Source organism: Oncorhynchus nerka, linkage group LG4, assembly GCF_034236695.1.
Source record: "Oncorhynchus nerka isolate Pitt River linkage group LG4, Oner_Uvic_2.0, whole genome shotgun sequence".
In the NCBI taxonomy this organism is placed as follows: Eukaryota; Metazoa; Chordata; class Actinopteri; order Salmoniformes; family Salmonidae; genus Oncorhynchus; species Oncorhynchus nerka.
The window spans coordinates 36,473,576-36,495,476 of NC_088399.1; the positions used below are offsets into that span (position 1 = coordinate 36,473,576).

General features: G+C 40.5%; 1 protein-coding gene across 2 annotated transcripts in view; it reads right to left on the reverse strand.

The window, feature by feature from the left end:
* Positions 1-1,644, reverse strand: part of LOC115123094 (G-protein-signaling modulator 1-like) — a 36,217-nt gene extending 34,573 nt beyond the window's left edge. Inside the window, exon 1 of one of the 2 annotated variants that reach the window (XM_029652410.2) lies at positions 1,455-1,644. In XM_029652410.2, coding sequence (XP_029508270.1) covers positions 1,455-1,513 — 59 coding nt within the window. In that variant the 5' untranslated portion in view covers positions 1,514-1,644. Of the gene's footprint in view, positions 1-1,004; positions 1,356-1,454 lie in introns of those variants that run through there. The other variant, XM_029652417.2, reaches the window with a different exon arrangement.
* Between the last annotated feature and the right edge of the window lie 20,257 nt (positions 1,645-21,901).

Sequence of the window (21,901 nt, forward strand, 5' to 3'; positions counted from 1 at the left end):
TGAAAAAAACTGAGTTTACATGTTTTTAGATCATTTATGGCAAAGGTAAAAATGATGACACATTTTTTGTTGTTGAAGATATTATACGATGGCTTTTAAAATATTATATCAAACAATGGTTTATTTTCTCCAGTGATGAAGACCGATGTCTCATGGCAGGGTGGTGAATGCAAAATGGGTGAACTTTGAGCACCTCTGTCTCCTGAAAGGTTGGGAAAATATGTCGAAAGTTTTGTTCCAATCAAAAAGAGTTGCAGTTAAAAACTGAATTCAAATGGAACAAACCTAAACACACGTTGTGCATATATACATACCCATTTTTCTGTTGTGGTGTGTGTGTAACATATTTACATACCCATTTTTCTGTTGTGGTGTGTGTGTGTGTGTAACATATTTGGATAGTCCATCTGTAGACGCTCTACAAACTATCTACTAACCCTCATCTAAACCCTAACCCTTATTCCAAACTTAACCTTAGTAAGCAGTTGCTTATCAACAGATAGTACTGCATGACCATCTGCAGATGGAAAATACGGATTATCCAAATAAAGTGACTGAAAAACACAGGGTTAACCTGTGTATGTGTGTTTGAGAGAGAGGGTAGCGTGATGACCTCGCAGGCCCTGTGAATGTTCATTCACAACAGTCATTAACATTGCCAGCAGACATTTTTTATTTTTTTAAAGCTAATGAATCCAACATGGTCTTACTGCTGATTCAGACAATCCACACACACTTTGTGTATCCCTTACTAGTTTAGGACATTCAAATCTAGAATAAAACTGACACACCATTATTTTCACTGTCATACTTTCTATACAGTCTAATTAAACTGTCCATAATGTTTAACCTTAAAGCAGTGTGAAACCAATTGATATAGTGCAGTCAGTAGTAGAGCGCAGGAAGGGAACAGACAGAGGAGACAGAGAAAGGCATGGCTGTGCAAAGACACGGGAAGATTCATACACCCCTAGACAGACTGTTGCATATACAAATCCACCTACCACAGATACCGACTTAACTGAGCAGCTGTGTGCTCTGCTTGTTTGTGTGTGTCAAATATTGAGCCCAATCTCAGCTGAGACACTCCACTCAGAATCCCACGTTCTTCATGGCCCCTTCCAGTCTGCTCATTCACTTAAGATCCCACAGAGCAACATCAAGATCAAAGTCTGGGAGAGGAAAGGCTAAGCTATCCAGGACCAAGGCCAGGAATGAGGCTTTGGCTGGAGCCTACTTCCAGGGAGCTGTGGCTAGGCTAGCTCCCCTGTCTTGCCCTCCTCAGGCAGCCAGGCAGAGAGCCGGCAGCCCTTGTGTCTCTCAGCCCTGCTGCTCCCTCATCTCTCCCCGTCTTTCCACTCTCCTCCTCCCCACTAACAGGGTCTGTCAACCGTCCAGGCGTCCCACACCACACTAACCCCCCCCCCCCCTCCCCCACACAGCTCGGGTCCTACCTCGTGTGGAGCCTCTTGCTGGCCAGATCCTGGTCCACACCGTTAGCAGACTGAGCCATGGGCAGTGTCCTCCAGTAGCTAGCCCTTCACTAATATTTATTCAAGCTGCTCAAGACCTCTTTCACTGTGCTGCTACTACCTCTTTCCTAGCAGCTCTCTCTGCCTCTCTCCCTCCCTCACTCGCTCTCAGCACAGCAATGGCAGATGCTGAGGAAGTTAGGTATTGTGCAAATAAAGCCATATAAGGCAAGCCCCTCCCCGCTGCTGATATCACAGAGTTGTGTGTGCGTACAAACAGGGCTGCTGACTAAAGGGTAAATTACAACTGTCTCTTGCAGTGTTCAAAACAAAACATCCTGCCGGGCTGTATCACCGCCTGTTACGGCAACTGCACCACACACAATCGCAAGGCTCTCCAGAGAGTGGTGGGGTCTGCACAACGCATCACCAGTGGCAAAGTACCTGCCCTCCAGGACACCTACAACACCCGATGTCACAGGAAGGCAAAAAAGATCAAGGACAATAACCACCCAAGCCACTGCCTGGTCACCCCGCTCCCATCCAGAAGGCGAGGTCAGTACAGATGCATCAAAGCTGGAACCGAGAGACTGAAAAACAGCAATCTCAAGGCCATCAGATTGTTAAACAGCCACCACTAGCACAGAGAGACGGCTGCCTACCTACAGACTTGATATCACTGGCCACTTTAATAAATGGAACACTAGTCACTTTAATAATGCCACTTTAAGAATGTTTACATATCTCGCATTACTCATCTCATATGTACAGTATATAATGTATACTGTATCATTCACTATCTATTGCATCTTAGCCGATCTGTCACTGCTCATCCTCATATTTTATACTTAAATATTATTATTCCTTTACTAGATTGTGTGTATTAGGTTTTGTTGTGGAATTGTTAGATATTGCCTGTTATATACTGTCGGATCTAGAAACATAAGAATTTCGTTACACTCGCAACAACATCTGCTAACCATAAGTACTGTATGTGACCAATAAAATTTGATTGGACATAGGTCGCACACACAGACAGGCTCTTTTTCTCACACTTCTCTTTGTTCTTTTCTTCTGTCTTACTGTATTCTGGTCTCTTTTCAAAGCACATAGCTAGACCTGTTTTTTTTCCCACAGGGTCCTTTTCCCCAACTGACTTACCTCTAAGCTCCTCCAACTTCCATTTCTTACCATCTTTCACATGTTACATTTAACCGTTTCCACCAGATCATATAAAATAATTCCAGGTTATTTTTTGTTTAACTCTTGAGAAACATGTCAGTTATGGTATCAATAGATAAGCTAGGCTCGGTCTGTGTTTATGGCAGGGTGATAACAAGTATGCTTTACGGCAGCCCCCTAAATGCATGTATCATTTTAGAGATTGATTAAATAAGATCTTTAGCAATTTAAGCAGTGATTACAATATTGGATATTGCAAATGCTAATTACAAACATAACAGCTGTACAGTTAGTATATGAAGCTATAGGTCTTAGGTTCCAATGTGTGACACCTCCACTACTTCCCTGAGGAGACAATCCTCTACAGCTGCTATTCCCAAACTGAAGGTACGCGCAATGCCATCAGGGGTACGCCAAATGAAAATGTGATTCGCATTTTCAAAGTCCATTTATATTTTCCAACGAGGCTATACATTTACAGAGTCGCCTCGTTTCACTGCCAAAAATGTAATTAAACCATCTAGTGTTCAGTGAAAATAACAACACCATGTCAAATACAGGTAGCCTAGTCAAATAATTAACATCCAATCACATGAACCATTACTATCTCACAGGAATGCCACTAACGGTCAGTATGTAGCCAAACGTAGCTGCTGCTTATTCCGTTTCCGCTAAAATTGATAAATGGTTAAAAGAGAAATACCAGCTCTACTGCTAGTACTGCGTTTACCAGCTAGTACTGCATTTACGAGTTTCTCACACGCCTGAATCTACGATTACAGGGACTCTCCGCAACTGTATTCAATGAGCGGGACATAATTGAGGGTATGATTAAGAAGTTGGAGCTCTTCTCTGTCTGCATTAACAAGGACAACACACAGGTCTTTTTTCCATCATTGTATGATTTTTTTGTGGGCAATTTTTTTATTTAATTAGGCAAGTCAGTTAAGAACAAATTCTTATTTACAATGACAGCCTACCAGGGAACAGTGGGTTGTTCAGGGGCAGAACAACCGCTTTTTACCTTGTCAGCTCGGGGATTCGATCCAGCAACCTGTCAGCCCAACGCTCTAACCACTAGGCTACCTGCCGCCCCAAAAGATCTCCAGCTTACGGAACAATGTCAAATGTGATATAGCAAAGAACCTGAGTGAGCTGGGTGCGCAATTACTTGAAATTGGTACTCTCCCGAAACGGACGACACAAACAACTGGATTCGTTATCCCTTTCATGCCCTGCCTCCAGTATACTCATCAATATCTAAACAAGAGAGCCTCATCGAAATTGCAACAAGCGGTTCTGTGAAAACTGAATTTAACTTCTCGAGGGTAGGGGGCAGCATTTGGAATTTTGGATGAAAAGCATGCCCAAATTAAACTGCCTTCTACTCAGGCCCAGAAGATAGGATATGCATATCATTAGTAAATTGGATAGTAAACACTCTAAAGTTTCCAAAACTGTTAAAATAATGTCTGTGAGTATAACTGAACTGATTTGGCAGGTGAAAACCTGAGAACTCGATTCAGGAAGTAGGACTTTTTGTTGTTGTAGTTTTCTATTCAATGCCATTACAGTATCCATTGACTTAGGACTCAAATTGCAGACCCTATGCCTTCCACTAGATGTCAACAGTCTTTAGAAATTGTTTTAGGCTTGTATTCTGAAAAATGAGGGAGTAAGAGCAGTCTGAATGAGTGGACACTACCGTGTCCGAGCTTTTTCATGCGCGCGACCGAGAGAGTGCCTTTCTTGTTTAGCTTTTATATTGACGACGTTATTGTCCGGTTTAAATATTATCGATTATTTAGGCTAAAAACAACCTGAGGATTGAATATAAACATTGTTTGACATGTTTCTATGAACTTTACGGATCCAATTTGTATTTTTTTGTCGGCCTGTTGTGACTGCGTTTGAGCCTGTGGATTACTGAAGAAAACGTGCAAACAAAACAGAGGTTTTTGGATATAAAGAGACTTTATCGAAAAAAAGGAATATTTATTGAATAAATGAATGTCTTCTGAGTGCAAACATGAAGATCATCAAAGGTAAGTGATTCATTTTATCTCTATTTCTGACTTGTGTAACTCTTCTACTTGGCTGGTTACTGTTTGTAAGGATTTGTCTGCTGGGCTATGTTCTCAAATAATTGTAAGGTATGCTTTCGCCGTAAAGCATTTTTTAAATCTGACACCGTGGTTGGATTCACAAGAAGTTAGGTTTAAAGATTATATAAAATAGTTGTATATTTTCTGAATTTTTATCATTAGTATTTCTGTATTTGAATTTGGCGCTCTGCAATCTCACTGGATGTTGGCCAGATGGGACGCTAGCGTCCCACATACCCTAGAGAGGTTTTGATCAGAAGCCACTGCCAGATTTCTGGATAGGGCTGCGCTCACAGTATTTTTGCCTTGACAAATCGTGCTGTTAAGACACTGATGCCCTTTGCAACCACCTACCTATGTGAGAGTGGATTCTCAACCCTCACTAGCATGAACTAAATACAGGCACAGACTGTGTGTGGAAAATGATTTAAAACTGAGACTCTCGCCAGTACAACCAAACATTACAGAGTTCTGTGCATCCTTTCAAGCACCATTAACCTGTAGTGAATTATTCACAATTATTTATATGTAAGATGGCTAAATAAAGAGCAAAATTATTGATTATTATATTATTATTTGTGCCCTGGTCCTATATGAGCTCTTTGTCACTTCCCCCGAGCCGGGTTGTGACAAACTCACACTCATTCTTATGTTTAAGAAATGTATCGTATAGTGTGTGTGGCAGGCTTACAATGATGGCAAAAAACAACATTTGAGAGTGCGCTGACCCTGGTGGTAGAGGGGGTACGCAGCTGGAAGTTGACTGTTTGAAGGGGTATGGGACTATTAAAAAAGTTTGGGAACCACTGTTCTACAAAACCCCTGCCCAGCCTTGTCTCTTGCTACACTGTACTGCTACCTGGTCTCTCTGAGTAAACACTATCAAACATGTCAGAACTTTGCATATGGAAAACTGAATAAACTGAAAACAGATTAACTAACGAGCATGTGCATGTTTGCATGTGTTTGAGAACAGACTTAAATTTGTGTATTTTTCTCTGAGAATTTCAAACAATATCACACCAAACGTATGTTTGCCATGTTCTCAGAATATAAGATATTAATGTTCTAGACAAGTTTTATGAGAAGTTGCAAGAATATTACTGTGTCTATTTCTGTGGGTTAGTAGAATATTCCATCAACGCCACAACAAACATACACAGAACATGGTTGCCATGTTCTCAGAGTATAAGATATGAATGTTCTATACACGTTTCTTTTTTCTTTCTTTTTTAAATCTAACAATACAAAACACACACACACACACACACACATACGGCAGCATACAAATACACACAAACATCAACGACATCACACCTACCCAGACCCACATGCTCACACCCCCATCTCCAGCGCCCGCATCAGTCTCCGCCACATGGCCTCAAACTCCACCATTTTGTTTCTCTCCATTGATTAAGCCTACATTTTCGTTAACAGAAATGTTGTTACTTACTTATGTTCCAACATTCCCTCCATCTTGTGCCAATATCAGTTTATTTTTAAGTGTTGGTTCAAAAAGTTTATATATTTTTCGAACAGATTGTCAGTTGGATCGGCTCTCTGCAAGGTTTTCATTATCTCTTACCTGTCATATGAATCTCCGTTTCTGACTTAAGTAGGATTGCCTCAAGATTGTTCTGATGTCCAAAAGATTTCAAATCAACATTTTGTGATATTAAACTTTTAGGTTGCATGTATTTGAAAATAGTCCGTCCAAAATGGCTTTTTATGTCTATCATGGAAATAAATGTATTTCCTATTACCAAGTAATTTACGGTTTCCATGCCTTTCATTTTGAATGTGGACCAATTTATTGGTGAATTCTGGATGTTTCATAGGACGTTGCAAGAATATTCCTGTGTACAATCAGAACATTTTACTATCAATGTCACATCAAACATACAGTGGGGGAAAAAAGTATTTAGTCAGCCACCAATTGTGCAAGTTCTCCCACTTAAAAAGATGAGAGAGGCCTGTAATTTTCATCATAGGTACACTTCAACTATCACAGACAAAATGAGAAATAAAATCCAGAAAATCACATTGTAGCATTTTTTATGAATTTATTTGCAAATTATGGTGGAAAATAAGTATTTGGTCAATAACAAAAGTTTATCTCAATACTTTGTTATATACCCTTTGTTGGCAATGACAGAGGTCAAATGTTTTCTGTAAGTCTTCACAAGGTTTTCACACACTTGCTGGTATTTTGGCCCATTCCTCCATGCAGATCTCCTCTAGAGCAGTGATGTTTTGGGGCTGTTGCTGGGCAACACGGATTTTCAACTCCCAAAGATTTTCTATGGGGTTGAGATCTGGAGACTGGCTAGGCCACTCCAGGACCTTGAAATGCTGCTTACGAAGCCACTCCTTCCTTGCCCGGGCGGTGTGTTTGGGATCATTGTCATGCTGAAAGACCCAGCCACGTTTCATCTTCAATGCCCTTGCTGATGAAAGGAGGTTTTCACTCAATCTCACGATACATGGCCCCATTCATTCTTTCCTTTACAGGGATCAGTCGTCCTGGTCCCTTTGCAGAAAAACAGCCCCAAAGCATGATGTTTCCACCCCCATGCTTCACAGTAGGTATTGTGTTCTTTGGATGCAACTCAGCATTCTTTGTCCTCCAAACACGACGAGTTGAGTTTCTACCAAAAAGTTATATTTTGGTTTCATCTGACCATATGTCATTCTCCCAATCTTCTGGGTCATCCAAATGCTCTCCACCAAACTTCAGACGGCCTTGGACATGTACTGGCTTAAGCAGGGGGACACGTCTGGCACTGCAGGATTTGAGTCCCTGGCGGTGTAGTGTGTTACTGATGGTAGGTCTGTGAGAGCCAGAAATCTTGCTTGTTTTTAGGTGACCAAATACTTATTTTCCACCATAATTTGCAAATAAATTCATTAAAAATCCTACAATGTGATTTTAAGGAATTTTTTTCTCGTTTTGTCTGCCATAGTTGAAGTGTACCTATGATGAAAATTACAGGCCTCTCTCATCTTTTTAAGTGGGAGAACTTGCACAATTGGTGGCTGACTAAATACTTTTTTTGCCCCACTGTACATGTTCTCAGAATATAAAATCTTAGAGTTCTAGACACATTTTATGGAAAGAGGGGGAGGTTTATGTCTCTTCATCAACAACAAGTGGAATCTATGTGGAAAATACATTTGATTTGAAAAAAGTAAACTGTTTTGAGGGTGATACTTCAACCAAGGGATTATGTCATTGTAACCAATTTTCAACAAAGACAGACCTTGTATAAAATGTTGTATTTTTTCCTTTTGAACAACGTCAGATCATCAACGTTATATCCACTTTCAAAAACAAAAATATAGGCTGGGCAGCACCTCCTAGTGAGCATTTGATCTGTAGCTATTAATTTGGTCTCCCATTCAGGGTTTTAACCAAGTCCTGCTTTTATATTTGTTACTGACTACTACTAATGTGCTGTCCTGAGAATGATTGTTGAGAGAACTCTTAATAAGCAAACATATTCATAGTTGCTATTGAAGACATTCCAAAGGGTGGGTTTAACAGGGAAAATGAAATGTAACCATACTTTATCACTCAAATATCCTCAATGATACTATTTAGGTCTATATATCATTTGCAAAGTCATCAACAACTATTGTTTCAATTCAACCCAGGGTTAAACTAAAAATATACAATAAGGCCTAGGGTTTCAAGCTTTGGTTGATTCAAATTTAATCTTCAAGTCAATAATATGTTGGATTCACATCTTCAACTAAGCCAAAGAATAGGACTAAATCAAATACAACTTTAAATGCACGTTAAATTAAGTTTGATTTGATTTAGTCCTATTCTTATCTTAACCTCATGGTTGAGAGAGATTTTGGACAACAGTTTTTCCTCGTGTGCTTGAGCACATTTGTCCAAACAGATTTAACTTTTTCAAAAAAATTAATACACAGCCCAAACTGAAACACGTTGGACAAAATTAGACATTTAATTTGCAAAATGCAAGACTCAAAACATTAAATACATGACACAAACTCAACTACCTCCATTAAAACATATAACTTGTTATCTCATGAAATGTATTTAAAGCAATCGTTACACAATGGCCCAATAAATACTAACTTCAGCTATCAATATATCCTAACATGGTTAACCCTCTTTTATACAGTACCGGCAAACGTTTGGACACACCTACTCATTCCAGGGTTGTTGTTTTTTGAACTATTTTGTAGAATAATAGTGAAGACATCAAAACTATGAAATAACGCATGAAATCATGTAGTAACCAAAAGTGTTAAAAATAAATATATTTAATGTGAGATTCTACAAAGTAGCCACCCTTTGCCTTGATGACAGCTTTGCACACTCCTGGCATTCTCTCAACCAGCTTCATGAGGTAGTCACCTGGAATGCACTTCAATTAACAGGTGTGCCTTGTTAAAAGTTCATTTGTGTAATTTATTTTCTTCTTAATGTGATTGAGCCAAACAGTTGTGTTGTAAAACGGTGGGGGGGTATACAGAATATAGCCCTATTTGGTAAAAGAACAAGTCCATATTATGACAAAAACAGCTCAAATAAGCAAAGAGAAACGACAGTCCATTACTTTAAGACATGAAGGTCAGTCAATGCGGAAAATTGCACGTTTCTTCAAGTGCAGTCGCAAAAACCATCAAGCGCTCTGATGAAACTGGCTCTCATGAGGACCGCCACAGGAAAGGAAGACCCAGAGGATAAGTTCATTAGAGTTACCAGCCTCAGAAATCGGCAATTAACTGCACCTCAGATTGCAGCCCAAATAAATGCTACACAGAGTTCAAGTAACAAACACATCTCAACATCAACTGTTCAGAGGAGACTGTGTGAATCAGACCTTCATGGTCGAATCTTGACTGCCACTGCACAAAAAAAAATCCAAATTTGGTTGAGGGCCCACCACCTTGCGACAAAACATTTTCACACTTCTTAACAACGGAGAGAAAATGTTACATTTTAAGTTTAGTTTCCTGCAATTCTACACATTTTACCATTCGGCAGAGACAACATTTTCAGTTTAAACTAAAACAACAAAGATAATAGAGCAACATATTTTTAAACAAGATCATCTTTGAGAACAAACAATCCCTCAAATACAGACTAGACGGTCAGGGACGATCTAAAATCCCCAAATGTCATGGCATGAGCCCCCTATTGATTTTGCTGTAATGTTTGAGTCATGTTTGAGTCACATTTAAGAACAATGCATTAGCCATGGCAAAATGTCTATAATAGAAGGAAATTTGCTTTAAAACTTGACCATTTTCTCTTGGTCCCATGGCAAAATGTGTGGAATTGCCTGAAAAACTGTTTTGTAAACTGCAGTTTTTCTCATAGTCCCATGACGAAATCTGTATAATTGCAGAAACTAGCATTAAAACGGTAAAAAAAAATGTATTTCCCCCATGACAAAATGTGTAGAATTTCACTTTAAATCAGCAACATTTTTCTTTCCAAACAGATTTAACTTTTTCCTATAAAACTGTGCCATTGGCCACCCCCGCTGCCATCCAGTTTACTACTATTATTATTTTTATTTCTCCTAATTGTAACGTACTGGGTGGAGTGGGTGAGAAGTCAGGCGCAGGAAGCAGAGAGTTCAGGGTAGTGCTATATGTAATGCACAAAACGGCGAACATAAGCCAACCCCACGAAACACAGGGCGCACAACAAAACAAATGCCCCAAACACGGGGACTTAAACTGTCCAGCAAAACCCACGAAATGGGAAACACGTAACCCACAGATTTGCACACAAGTTACACAAAACAGATTTGCACACAAGTTACACAAAACAGATTTGCACACAAGTTACACAAAACAATCCCGCACAAAGAGCAGGCGGGCCTAGTGGTAAATAAAGCCAGACTAATCAGCCTAAAACACAAACAGGTGAAACCAATAATGGGGAAAAAGGATCAGTGGCAGCTAGTAGGCCGGTGACGACGAGCGCCGAGCGCCACCCGAACAGGAAGGGGAGCCACCTTCGGTAGGAGTCGTGACACTAATCCCTGCCTACATTTACACTATATACCTTAAATACTCCAGTTTTGTACAGTGAGTGTACACTCAGTCTATATTTACACTGTAAATACCGTTCCAGTCGTAATTTCTTTTCTTCTTCTGTCTCTAAACTCAAAAAGTTTGGAATTTAAATCAAACAATGACTATGAAGTAAAAGTGTAGACTGTCAGCAATATGGTATTTTCATCCATATTGGGTGAACTGTTTAGAAGTTACAACACTTTTTGTACATAGTCCTACTACTTTAGGGCACCGAAGGTATTGGGACAAATTCACTTGTATGTGTATTAAAGTCTGCACTTGTTGTGTGGTATGTATTGACATGTATGTGTAACTGATAGATGTGCACACACACTACATGTTCATGTTTTTAAATGTATGTCAGTTGTGGAGTCTTTTGTCTGTATTCTTTTCCGTTATGTGTCGGACTCCAGTAAGACTAGCTGTCGCAATTGGGGTCGGCTAATGGGGATTCTAATAAATCAAATCCAATCAAAGTAGTAAAAAGTATTTGGTCCCATATTCCTAGAACGCAATGACTACATCAAGCGTGTGACTATAAAAATGTGTTGGATGCATTTGCTGTTTGTTTTGTGCCAAATAGAAATGAACGGTACTGTAAATAATGTATTGTGCCACTTTTATTGTAAATAAGAATAGAATATGTTTATAAAAAACTTCTACATTAATGTGGATGCTACCATGATTACGGATAATCTTAAATGAATTGTGAATAATTGAGTGAGAAAGTTACAAATATCACACCAAATATCATACCTGTATTTTCTAATGATGAGAGGTTAGCATGTCCTACAAAATACTTTGTAGGTCAAACAGTTTGGATGCTACAGAAGAATTTGTGAGAAGACCAATTTTCGGGATGTCCCATGGTCTGAAAAACATTAATTATTCTAATTAGATTTTCACCGCGGAACTGAAATAGTTTTTCTTGAGCGTACTTTTTAACAGAGCAGAGATTTACTTCAAAGTGCATTCACCCTATGCTTATCCATATATAGTTGTTTGAGATCTACACAAGTGCCTAGGGAGAAGGGGTTAGGGTTTGCTTCTGGACAGGGCCTAACTACCTAATAAGCAAATGCCTTCAGGGATATCCCTTATTGGGGCAGTGGTTAGGGCATTTGTTATTGGTGAAGGTGGCCTGGGTTTGAGACCCACTAGGGGAGTCACCATACCCTCATAATCTTAGCAATGCATGTCATTATTTGTCAACAGTTACAACACACTTATCTGATGTAATTCAAATGAGCTAGTTTCGCATTGAAAGATGGGAATCTGAAGGATGTCCCATTTAGCATAAATTATGACCACATTTACGGTACCTCCTAAACTGTCCGAATTTGAGTTTTATTTCAAGATTTAAGTAATCTAAAACTCATTCCAGGCCTGCTAGGCAAAGGTAACATGAGGTGAGCATTAAAATCCTCTGGTTCATTCAACATAGAGCCTAGTCTGCCTCATTTCCATTCTGAATGACACATGTAAACCCTCGAGCAGGAGGCTTCAGGAGGGTTGTATTTTAGAGGACTCATGGGCTAGCTAACAGCTACACTGCACAAAGCATCTGATATTGGATCCTCTGTGAATGTCTGTGATTAGCTCTTTCATACTTGCGGTTGTCTTGTTGACAGATCTGAGATATACTGTCGTATGTGCTCTTCATTTTTTCTTCCCCAGAGAAACAGGTATTCGGTCCATAGTAAACCAGTTATATACATTTGGTGACAGGCCCCATTCCAGGTATTTAGCTGTTACTTCCTTGTGTTTATGAGAGTTACTTAGTGACAGTGCTTTGAAATGATGGGATAAGGATATAGAGGCCATTGTCTGAAATGCTGCTGTGGCACAAAATAAGCCCTTGAGACTTAGTGGGCTGAAATTGTGTGCATGTATGCATAATAACATTCATTATGGTTTGCTGACTTAGGCCTGTGTGGTAGGAAAAGCTGGTGCCCTCCTTTTAGGAAGTTATATAACAAATGCTGAATCAAATTAATTTAATCAAATGATACCACCACGGAGCAAATGATTTCTAAAGCTTCAATGCCACTTTTCCTCTCATTTTGCTCATCACTCAATTGTTAGTTTGGGGGGTGGGCTGTGTGTCTTAATAGTGGTGGGGGCATGGGAGCATCTTATTGGTAGATAACCCCTTCTTCCTTGTGTCAGAATGGGAGTTAGGGGTAAGCATTACGGGGCTGGTAATATCAATCTGTGTGATATATCCCTGACCCCATGCCCCCCCATTGACCCATGTGATGTTGACCTCTTCAGGTGGATGCTTGCATCATCACTCACTGCCACCATGCAGGGTCAAGGGTCAGGGCTCAGGTGTCAATAGATCACTGTTACAGAGGATGGATTAGAGGTCAAGAGATTTTGGTTTTCTTGACGAGATGTTGTGTGGCATATACAGTGTGACTCATGCTTACAGTCTGAGCTGTTGTTGGGCAGAGGAATTTAAGTGACTTGCATAACATTCAACCAGGAGTTCCATCTCATTGTCGATACATCCTCCCTGTTTTCATCTCTCCCCATTCCTTCCCCCCTTCTCTTCTCCGGCTCCTACTTTTCATTCAGTTACTTCCATCGATCTCTGTTTACAATGGGGGAGTTACAAAGACATGGCATCGTGAGTCCTGATCAGTTCATGGGATAGCAGCATACAGTGTTCAAACAAGCCTAAAGTCAGTTGTACTAAAACAGCAGTGGTGTAAAAATACTTTAAAGTACTACTTAAGTCATTTTTGGGGGGTATCTGTACTTTACTTTACTATTTATATTTTTTGACAACTTTTACTTTTACTCCACTACATTCCTAAAGAAAATAATGTACTTTCTACTCCATTCATTTTTCCTGACACCCAAATGGTACTCATTACATTTTGAATGCTTAGCAGGACAGGACAATTGTCTAATTCACGCACTGAAAGAGAAAATCTCTGGTCATCCCTACTGCATCTGATCTGGTGGACTCACTAAACACAAATGCTTTGTTTGTAAATTATGTTTGAGTGTGTCCCTGGCTATTTGTAACTTTAGAAAACAAGAAAATCATGCTGTCTGGTTTGCTTAATACAATACATTTTAAATTTATAAATGTACTTTTACTTTTGATGCTGAAGTATATTTTAAACTAAATATTTTTAGACTTTTTACTCAAGCAGGATTTTACTGGGTGACTTTCACTTTTACTTCAGTCATTTTCTATTAAGGTATCTTTACCTTTACTCAAGTATGACAATTGGGTACTTTGTCCACCACTGTAAAACATACATTACACTACAATATGTACACATGGAATAATTCAGTCTAACAATCAAGCAATAAAGGGTGTAATACATTATACATTTTTCTTTTAGTTAGTATGGCCACTGCTAATTTTGGTGAGCTGAAACAATCTAATCTGAACAAATACTTGAGAATCTTGCCCACAAACAGAGCAGGCAGAAATGTTATTCCAATTCCTTTTCTGATTTATAAAACCTGTGTTACTATGTAATACCACAGGGAGGTGCCCAAGATCTATATCCTGATAGCAGAGCAGCACTAGTAGAACCAGGTTGTCAGGAACAAAGAGGAGAATCAAGTGTTATTTTGAAGTCTATGATTAAGTTTTCACTACTCATTCACATCTATTCAACAATGATATTTACAGTAGTGTGTATAGTCAGAATGTTCTCTAAGTTAATGTCAAAAACGTCCTCATACTTGAACGCAGGTAGTTTGATGCACTTGATTCTTGTTTACCGCTTCAAGACCCAGGGCTTCTGCAGTACTCTGACTTGCCATTGGAGAGCAGTGTTTTACCAATCGCAGAATGAGGATAAAAGTTTAGAAATGTATTTCGCTGTTCTCACATTCCACACAGTTCAAGGCCGTAACTTTAAAACTGAGTCAAATCCTCACAAACGCTATGAAGCTCAGTGTGACTTAATCTGTGTATTTGTATGATGTTGTTGAGTTATTCCTGACTAGCTCTTACATGTTTCTGATTATTAAAGAAACAGAATTCGAATCAATAGAGCTCTGTCATATGTTCTTCTCTGCCTAATCTACTGCCACGATAAGCTTCACTCTGTCTTACCACTTTCCAGGAACACAGCTTTTCACTTAGAAATTGCTGTACGAACCATCACACAGCCCAACCTACAAAGCAGTAGATCGCATGGGCAGAATAATTATAAATCTCATGCAGTTATGCATTTGCTGCATAGAGTAGGTTCACTTCCAAGACAACGCAAATATTCTTCTACTAACTCTCCATTGTGTCCCCCCGCCAACACACACACACACGTGCACTTGCATGCATGCAAGCCCACACACCCTATTCCAATTTGCTGTTGCATTACTGGTCCCAGTGAGACAGGGGCGTAAGGAGTTAGGCGTTGTGTGGCGCGTGTCTTCCACCCAATCCTACCTACCACAACAACACACGACAAGCCACAGAAATAATGAATCTCTCTATAATCACAAATATTGTGATGCCTGTGAAGATGATCTTAACTTGATGATCCCAGTTCGCATATCACAAATTTACTGTAATACACATACTGGTTGAATTGATATTTTCTTTAATGCATTCTTAAGTCAGGGCCTTTTATAGAGGGATTTGATGTCACTTTGAGAAATCAACATGCACCACAATTGGGCTTCAAATGTTGTGTGCGTGCTGCCTATTGTTCTGGTTGCAGCGTCAGGTCTTGACACTGTAAGACCCTGCCTCACTCGTCCTCCCCAACCTCCCCCTCCCTCCCTCTTTATCACCCCCATGCTCTTATCATATAAGGAATTATTTACAGTGAGTTATATATCATAATCCCCCCCTTCCCAGCAGTCCATCTGTCAAAGTGGGCAATGAGGATGTAGGCTTCAGCAACTCTATTTAATGAGGTACAAATCTTCAGGAATACCATCAATGTAATAAAGTAATGGGGCCTGTTCTGATAATGCCCCCCATTTAAATAAAATTACCCCTCCCCCCAAATAAACAGGTCAAATACACAATATATGTCTGGAGCATAGGCTTAAGGATCATCCCTTATTGAGCCTGTCAAATGCAGGTCTTCCTTCAATTCTGTAATTTCATAAAGAGCATGTAGAAGAGGAACAGTATGTTTTGGGGTGGATTAAGTAGTCCTATGACCTCTCTTTGATTTAAGATCGTATACTGTATGAAAAAATGAATCCGATATGGACGCATGAGACTAAGCATACTGTTATTGTTATCGCTCTAGGATTTTCCCTATAAGCATTTGACTTAAATAATAATATATGCCATTTAGCAGATGTTTTCATCTGAAGTGACTTACAGTTAGGCGTGCATACATTTTATATATATTTTTTTTTTACAAATGGGTGATCCCAGGAATCGAACCCACTATCCTGGTGTTACAAGAACCATGCTCTAGTCAAAACTATCATAGAGGTCATACTTGTCATAGTGTAAGGAATCATTTGATTGCCATGATAGGCCTATATTTTATACAAGATTGCAAATGTTGCTATTCAAATAGTTATCTATATTTTGATATACTGTACTTTTTCCTCAATATTTCCAAATTGGAATGTTGGCTTCCACATTTTGCAAGCTAGAGAGAATTATTATTACATTTATTCAAATCAGAACTAGGCATACCCAATTAGCCAACAGTCATTTCAAATTCTATAGCATTTTCTATGTGGTCCTTTGTGCCGGACTATATTGCAATCTAGATATTGTATCATTTGTCAGTAACCATATTTGTTTTTGATCGTTTTACGTGTCTGCCAAGAATCATATTTTTCTTCTTGCAGTATTTTGACAGAATAGCAGCCTCTGATTTTGCACATTTATCATTGTGTAAAACAAGGGGGGACAGTAAGCTCCTCAAGACACCTATTTCATTAGTCCTAGAATGTGTTCTCAGATGCACCAAAAACAAGCTGTTTTTCCCCAGGAGGGCCCTTGGACGTTTTGGTTTTCTACTTTAATCCCTTAGCTGTACGCCAGAGGCTTTTCTTCCGTCACTCCTAAAGGTTACAGGGCTGCAAGAAGAAAACAAGACAAAATGAGATTGGGAATAAGCTGATTTTAGGTTTAAAATGGGCAACTCAAATGTATTTCTTTTTTTATTTTGGTAACTGTCTATTTGACAAAAACAAAACCATCTGTCTCCATTACCTTGTTATTGTTGTTGTCACTTGATGTTCTATTCTGCCTGGCATGTTTGATTGACTTGCCTCTAAGTGGAGCATGTATCTTGTAAAACTATTGTGTTTTTGGCATCTTCATAATGAGGGAAATGTCAAGTATTTTGTGTAATTCTTTACATTTTCTCCTACTACATGCAGACATTAATTCACCCCACTTGACCCTAACATCAGAGAATAGGTTAGTGTGGTGTCACACCCTGATCTGTTTCACCTGTCTTTGTGCTTGTCTCCACCCTCCTTCAGGTGTCACCCATCTTCCCCATTATCCCCAGTGTACTTATACCTGTGTTCTCTGTTTGTCTGTTGCCAGTTTGTTTTGTTTTGTCAAGCCTATCAGCGGATTTTCCCGTGCTCCTGTCTGTCTTTAGTTCCTGTTTTCTAGCTTTCGATCATTCTGCCTGCCCTAAGCCTGCCTGTCCTTCTGTACCTTGCCATACCACCCTGGATTACTGACCTCTGCCTGCCCTGACCCTGAGCCTGCCTGCCGTTCTGTACCTTTCGGACTCTGCTCTGGACTACTGACCTCTGCCTGCCCGTGACCTGTCATTTACCTGCCCCCCTGTTTTTGTAATAAAATGTTGTTACTTCGAAACTGTCTGCATCTGGGTCTTCTCTTGAGCCTTGACATGTGCATCCTCTAAGGGTCACCAATAGTTATCAGTAGGCTATTCTTGAATTGAAGTATGATTTTCTTGAATTGTATTATGATCTTTACTGAGTACATTAGCAGGTACTATGACTTTTTTCAAGTACATTTTCACCTAAAAAAACTCACATAAATGGTGTGAGGTGCAGGATTAAAGACATGCTCCGGATCTTTGGTAACTACTAAGTATTTTTTCATCCTCCCGCTTTGGGCTGGATGTGTCAATCTTTAGTTCATACATTAATAATCTATGAGCAGAATTAACCATGAAATCCCTAGTTTGAAAGCGACTGGGGTTTTTTTTCCTTAAATTTTTCCCCCACGTGGGCCAGCACCGCAGCAATTCAAGTTCCAGCCAATGAGACTCAGCCCCTCGCCATTAGAGTGACATTTAGCAAGTTTACACACAGCAGAGCGAGAGAGAGAGCAACAACGTGGTGCACATATCTGCACATATGTGACGTAGTGAGCAATTTTCCGTGACCACTTTAGGCTCGTGATCTCTACTTTCAGAACTACTGGCTAAAAAGTATCCAAAAGTAGCACAGAATCTCTTTTAAAAAATCTGGGATCATTAGAATGAATGATATGTTAATTATATCATTATTAGATGTTCATTATATCTGCCCAATGATGTCTAGTTTCTACAAAGTTTAACAAAGACACAACCCCTGCAATACCTGGTGGTCATTATTATTGTCCAATTACATGGACAATCACCTTCACAAATTTGACAGGTTCCTGCCATAATCAGCCCAGATGGACAGCTTACTACTGGGCCTCTGCATCAGCTCAGTTCAGGGATAGGAGCTGAAAGCAGGGCAGTGGGTGAGAGAGTGTAATGCACCAGCTTAGTATCTGGCTACGTATTCCGTGCTGCATCGCCCTAACAGGAAAGTGATCTCTTTGGCGAACCTAAACAGTGCCATGACAGGGAAAACTAATTTGCATAATGAAAAAGTATGAGCAAATCTTCCCAAAGCCTGGCTCTGGGAGCAAGGCTGGGAAAAGAGGAAGGGGAAGAGGGAGGGGAAAAGAAAGAGAGAGTGGGATGAGCCCTTTAAATCCACAGCATTGTTGTCATTGCTCTCCAATGTATCTCAGGGATCCAACCAGAGCCCTCCTGTAAAACCTCTTAAAACTCCCGCTCTGCAACGTAATCCCCAAGACAATGCCTCAGCCCGGGCCAATCTCCTTACTCTAATGGCCATTTTGCCTTTGACTTGTGTCTACTTCAGCTTTCCCATAATGCCTTTTTCGCCCACTTCGGTAAGCTGGTCAGGGCGCTGGCAGCTTAGCATTTGGATTTGAAGACATGGCCTGCCGGCCCTCTCGTGTACGGGACAGGGAGGGCACGTACAGCATAGGAGCTCAAACATAGTGGGATGAATTTCAAAAAGCTCGGCTTGATGTTCTCTTAGTATAATTCCCCTCAAATCCATATTGTTTTTAGTTCATTGTTTGTTTCTCTATTCTTTTTTTTGCTATTGTCTTGTTTTTTTCTTGCAAATGGCATGTAATGGTGTGTATGTAGGATTGCTGTATCTGAAGAAGTGCAGTCTTAAGAGCATTATCCATTTGTCCTAGTGACGGGCACTTTCAAATTAATTTAATTGATGTTCTCAGAAAAAAAGTGTACTAAAAAGCTGATTTTTAAGTTCGTATTTGGGCAAATGTCATGTTCTGATTGAAATTTAGAAAAAGATGCATATATTTTTTTGTATCTGTGTGTAGAATGTGTTTAGCTCTATCAAATAACTGTACACTGTAAGACACACACAATGACTTGTATCCACAGGTAAATAGTACTTATGGGATGTAAATGAATTATAGGCGATAGCATTAACTGAGAATCAAAGTCCATTTTCAATGTGTTCATTATTGCTACCTGATTGACCACAGACTTTATGTTTTGAAATCAATCATCAAAATCATGTGATTATGGCACCGCGGCTGTCACACCCTGACCATAGTAAGCTGTTTTTTCTCTGTTGGTTGGGGTGTGATAGTGACTTGGGTGGGTGTTTTTGTATTTCTATGGTGGCTTGATATGGTTCCCAATCAGAGGAAGCTGTTTATCGTTGTCTCTGATTGGGGATCATATTTAGGTAGCCATTTCCTCATTTGTGTTTGGGATCTTGACTATGTGTAGTTGCCTGTCAGCCCTATTTTGCATAGTGTCACGGTTCATTTTGTTGGTTTGTTCGGTGTTCATTCATTAAAGGAGAATGTGCGCATACCACGCTGCGCCTTGGCCTCATTCTAATGACGGACGTGACAGAAGATCCCACCAACAAAGGACCAAGCAGCGTGCCCAGGAGGAGGAAGTATTGTGGACTTGGGAAGAGATCCTGGATGGGAAGGGATCCTGGACTTGGGAGGAAATCCTAGCAGGACAGGATCGCCTTCCATGGCGGGAGTCGCCTAGGAGCATGAGAGGACAGCAACAATGTAGGGGGGTAAGGCCACAGGAACCCCAAGATAATTTTTTGGGGGGGCACATGGAGCAGTCGGCAGAGCCGAGGAGTGAACCAGAGCCAGTCAGGGAGTCGAGTGAGGAGCTCGACACAAGATTCCGGAGAGAGGTGCTGGCGTTGAGAGCGCTGCAGAGCGGGCGTACTGAGGTGCGTGTCATCAGCCCGGTGCCACCTGTACCGGTCTCACGCATCAGGTCTCCAGTGCGCCTTCACAGCCCAGTGTGTCCTGTGCTAGCTTCCCGCACCTGCCGGGCTGGAGTGAGCATCCAGTCAGGAAGAGTTGTGCCAGCTCTGCGCTCTAGACCTCCAGTGCACCTCCACAGTCCAGTACGTCCTGTGCCTCCTCTCCGCACTCGCCCTGAGGTGTGTCATCAGTCCGGAACCTCCAGGGACGGTCCCCGGTCTGGAGCCTCTGGCGACGGTCCACGGTCCGGTTCCAAAGAAGCGGAGGGGTCATTTCTCTATTTGGTTAGGTCAGCGTGTGCTTTTGGGTGGGCATTCTATGTTGTGTATTTCTATGTTGGCCTGATATGGTTCCCAATCAGAGACAGCTGTTTATCGTTGTCTCTGATTGGGGATCATATTTAGGCAGCCCTTTCCCCACCTTCTGGTGTGGGATCTTGTCTACATTTAGTTGCCTGAGTGCACAACAGTAGCTTCACGTTTCGTTTGGTTGTTTGTTTTTGTTCAGTGCGTTTCGGTTTATTAAAATTATGTGGAACTCTACTCACGCTGCGCCTTGGTCTCATCATTACGACGAACGTGACAGCGGCAGTCATTTAAACAGCATACTTATTTCAAATGTAAATATCTCGGCCAATTTTTAAGTAATGTTGCACTCCATCCTTGAATTTACCTAAATAAGTCAATTTAACACATGTATGTTATATTTTCTATATCAAGAACAGAATGAGTGTTATAAGCAGTTTTAAGAGGACAAGAGTTTTTGGGGAGTGCCAAAAAGTGTGTTTTTCTTCAAATCCTCCTACAGAGTCACATGCAGGTAAGATGTTTTGATTTCTATATAGTATCAGAACGAGCAGATTCTGAGGTTTCCAAAGTACTTACCTAGGCTAATAACAAAAATCCAAGAATAATCTCTGTTCCTTGAGCTCCACCTGTCTCATCAAAAATCTAATCAAATTTGATTTGATCGGGCCTCCCGAGTGGCGAGACGGTCTAAGACACTGATCAGTGCTAGAGGCGTCACTACAGATCCGGGTTCGATCAATTTAATAAAAATATATATACACTGTTCAAAAACATAAAGGGAACACTAAAATAACACATCCTAAATCTGAATGAATGAAATATTCTTATTAAATACTTTTTTCTTTACATAGTTGAATGTGCTGACAACAAAGTCACACAAAAATTATCAATGGAAATCAAATGTATCAACCCATGGAGGTCTGGATTTGGAGTCACACTCAAAATTAAAGTGGAAAACCACCCTACAGGCTGATCCAACTTTAATGTAATGTCCTTAAAACAAGTCAAAATGAGGCTCAGTAGTGTGTGTAGCCTCCACGTGCCTGTATGACCTCCCTACAACGCCTGGGCATGCTCCTGATGAGGTGGCGGATGGTCTCCTGAGGGATCTCCTCCCTCCTGCTCCTCCTTGCACAAAGGCGGAGGTAGTGGTCCTGCTGCTGGGTTGTTGCCCTCCTACGGCCTCCTCCATGTCTCCTGATGTACTGGCCTGTCTCCTGGTAGCGCCTCCATGCTCTGGACACTACGATGACAGACACAGCAAAC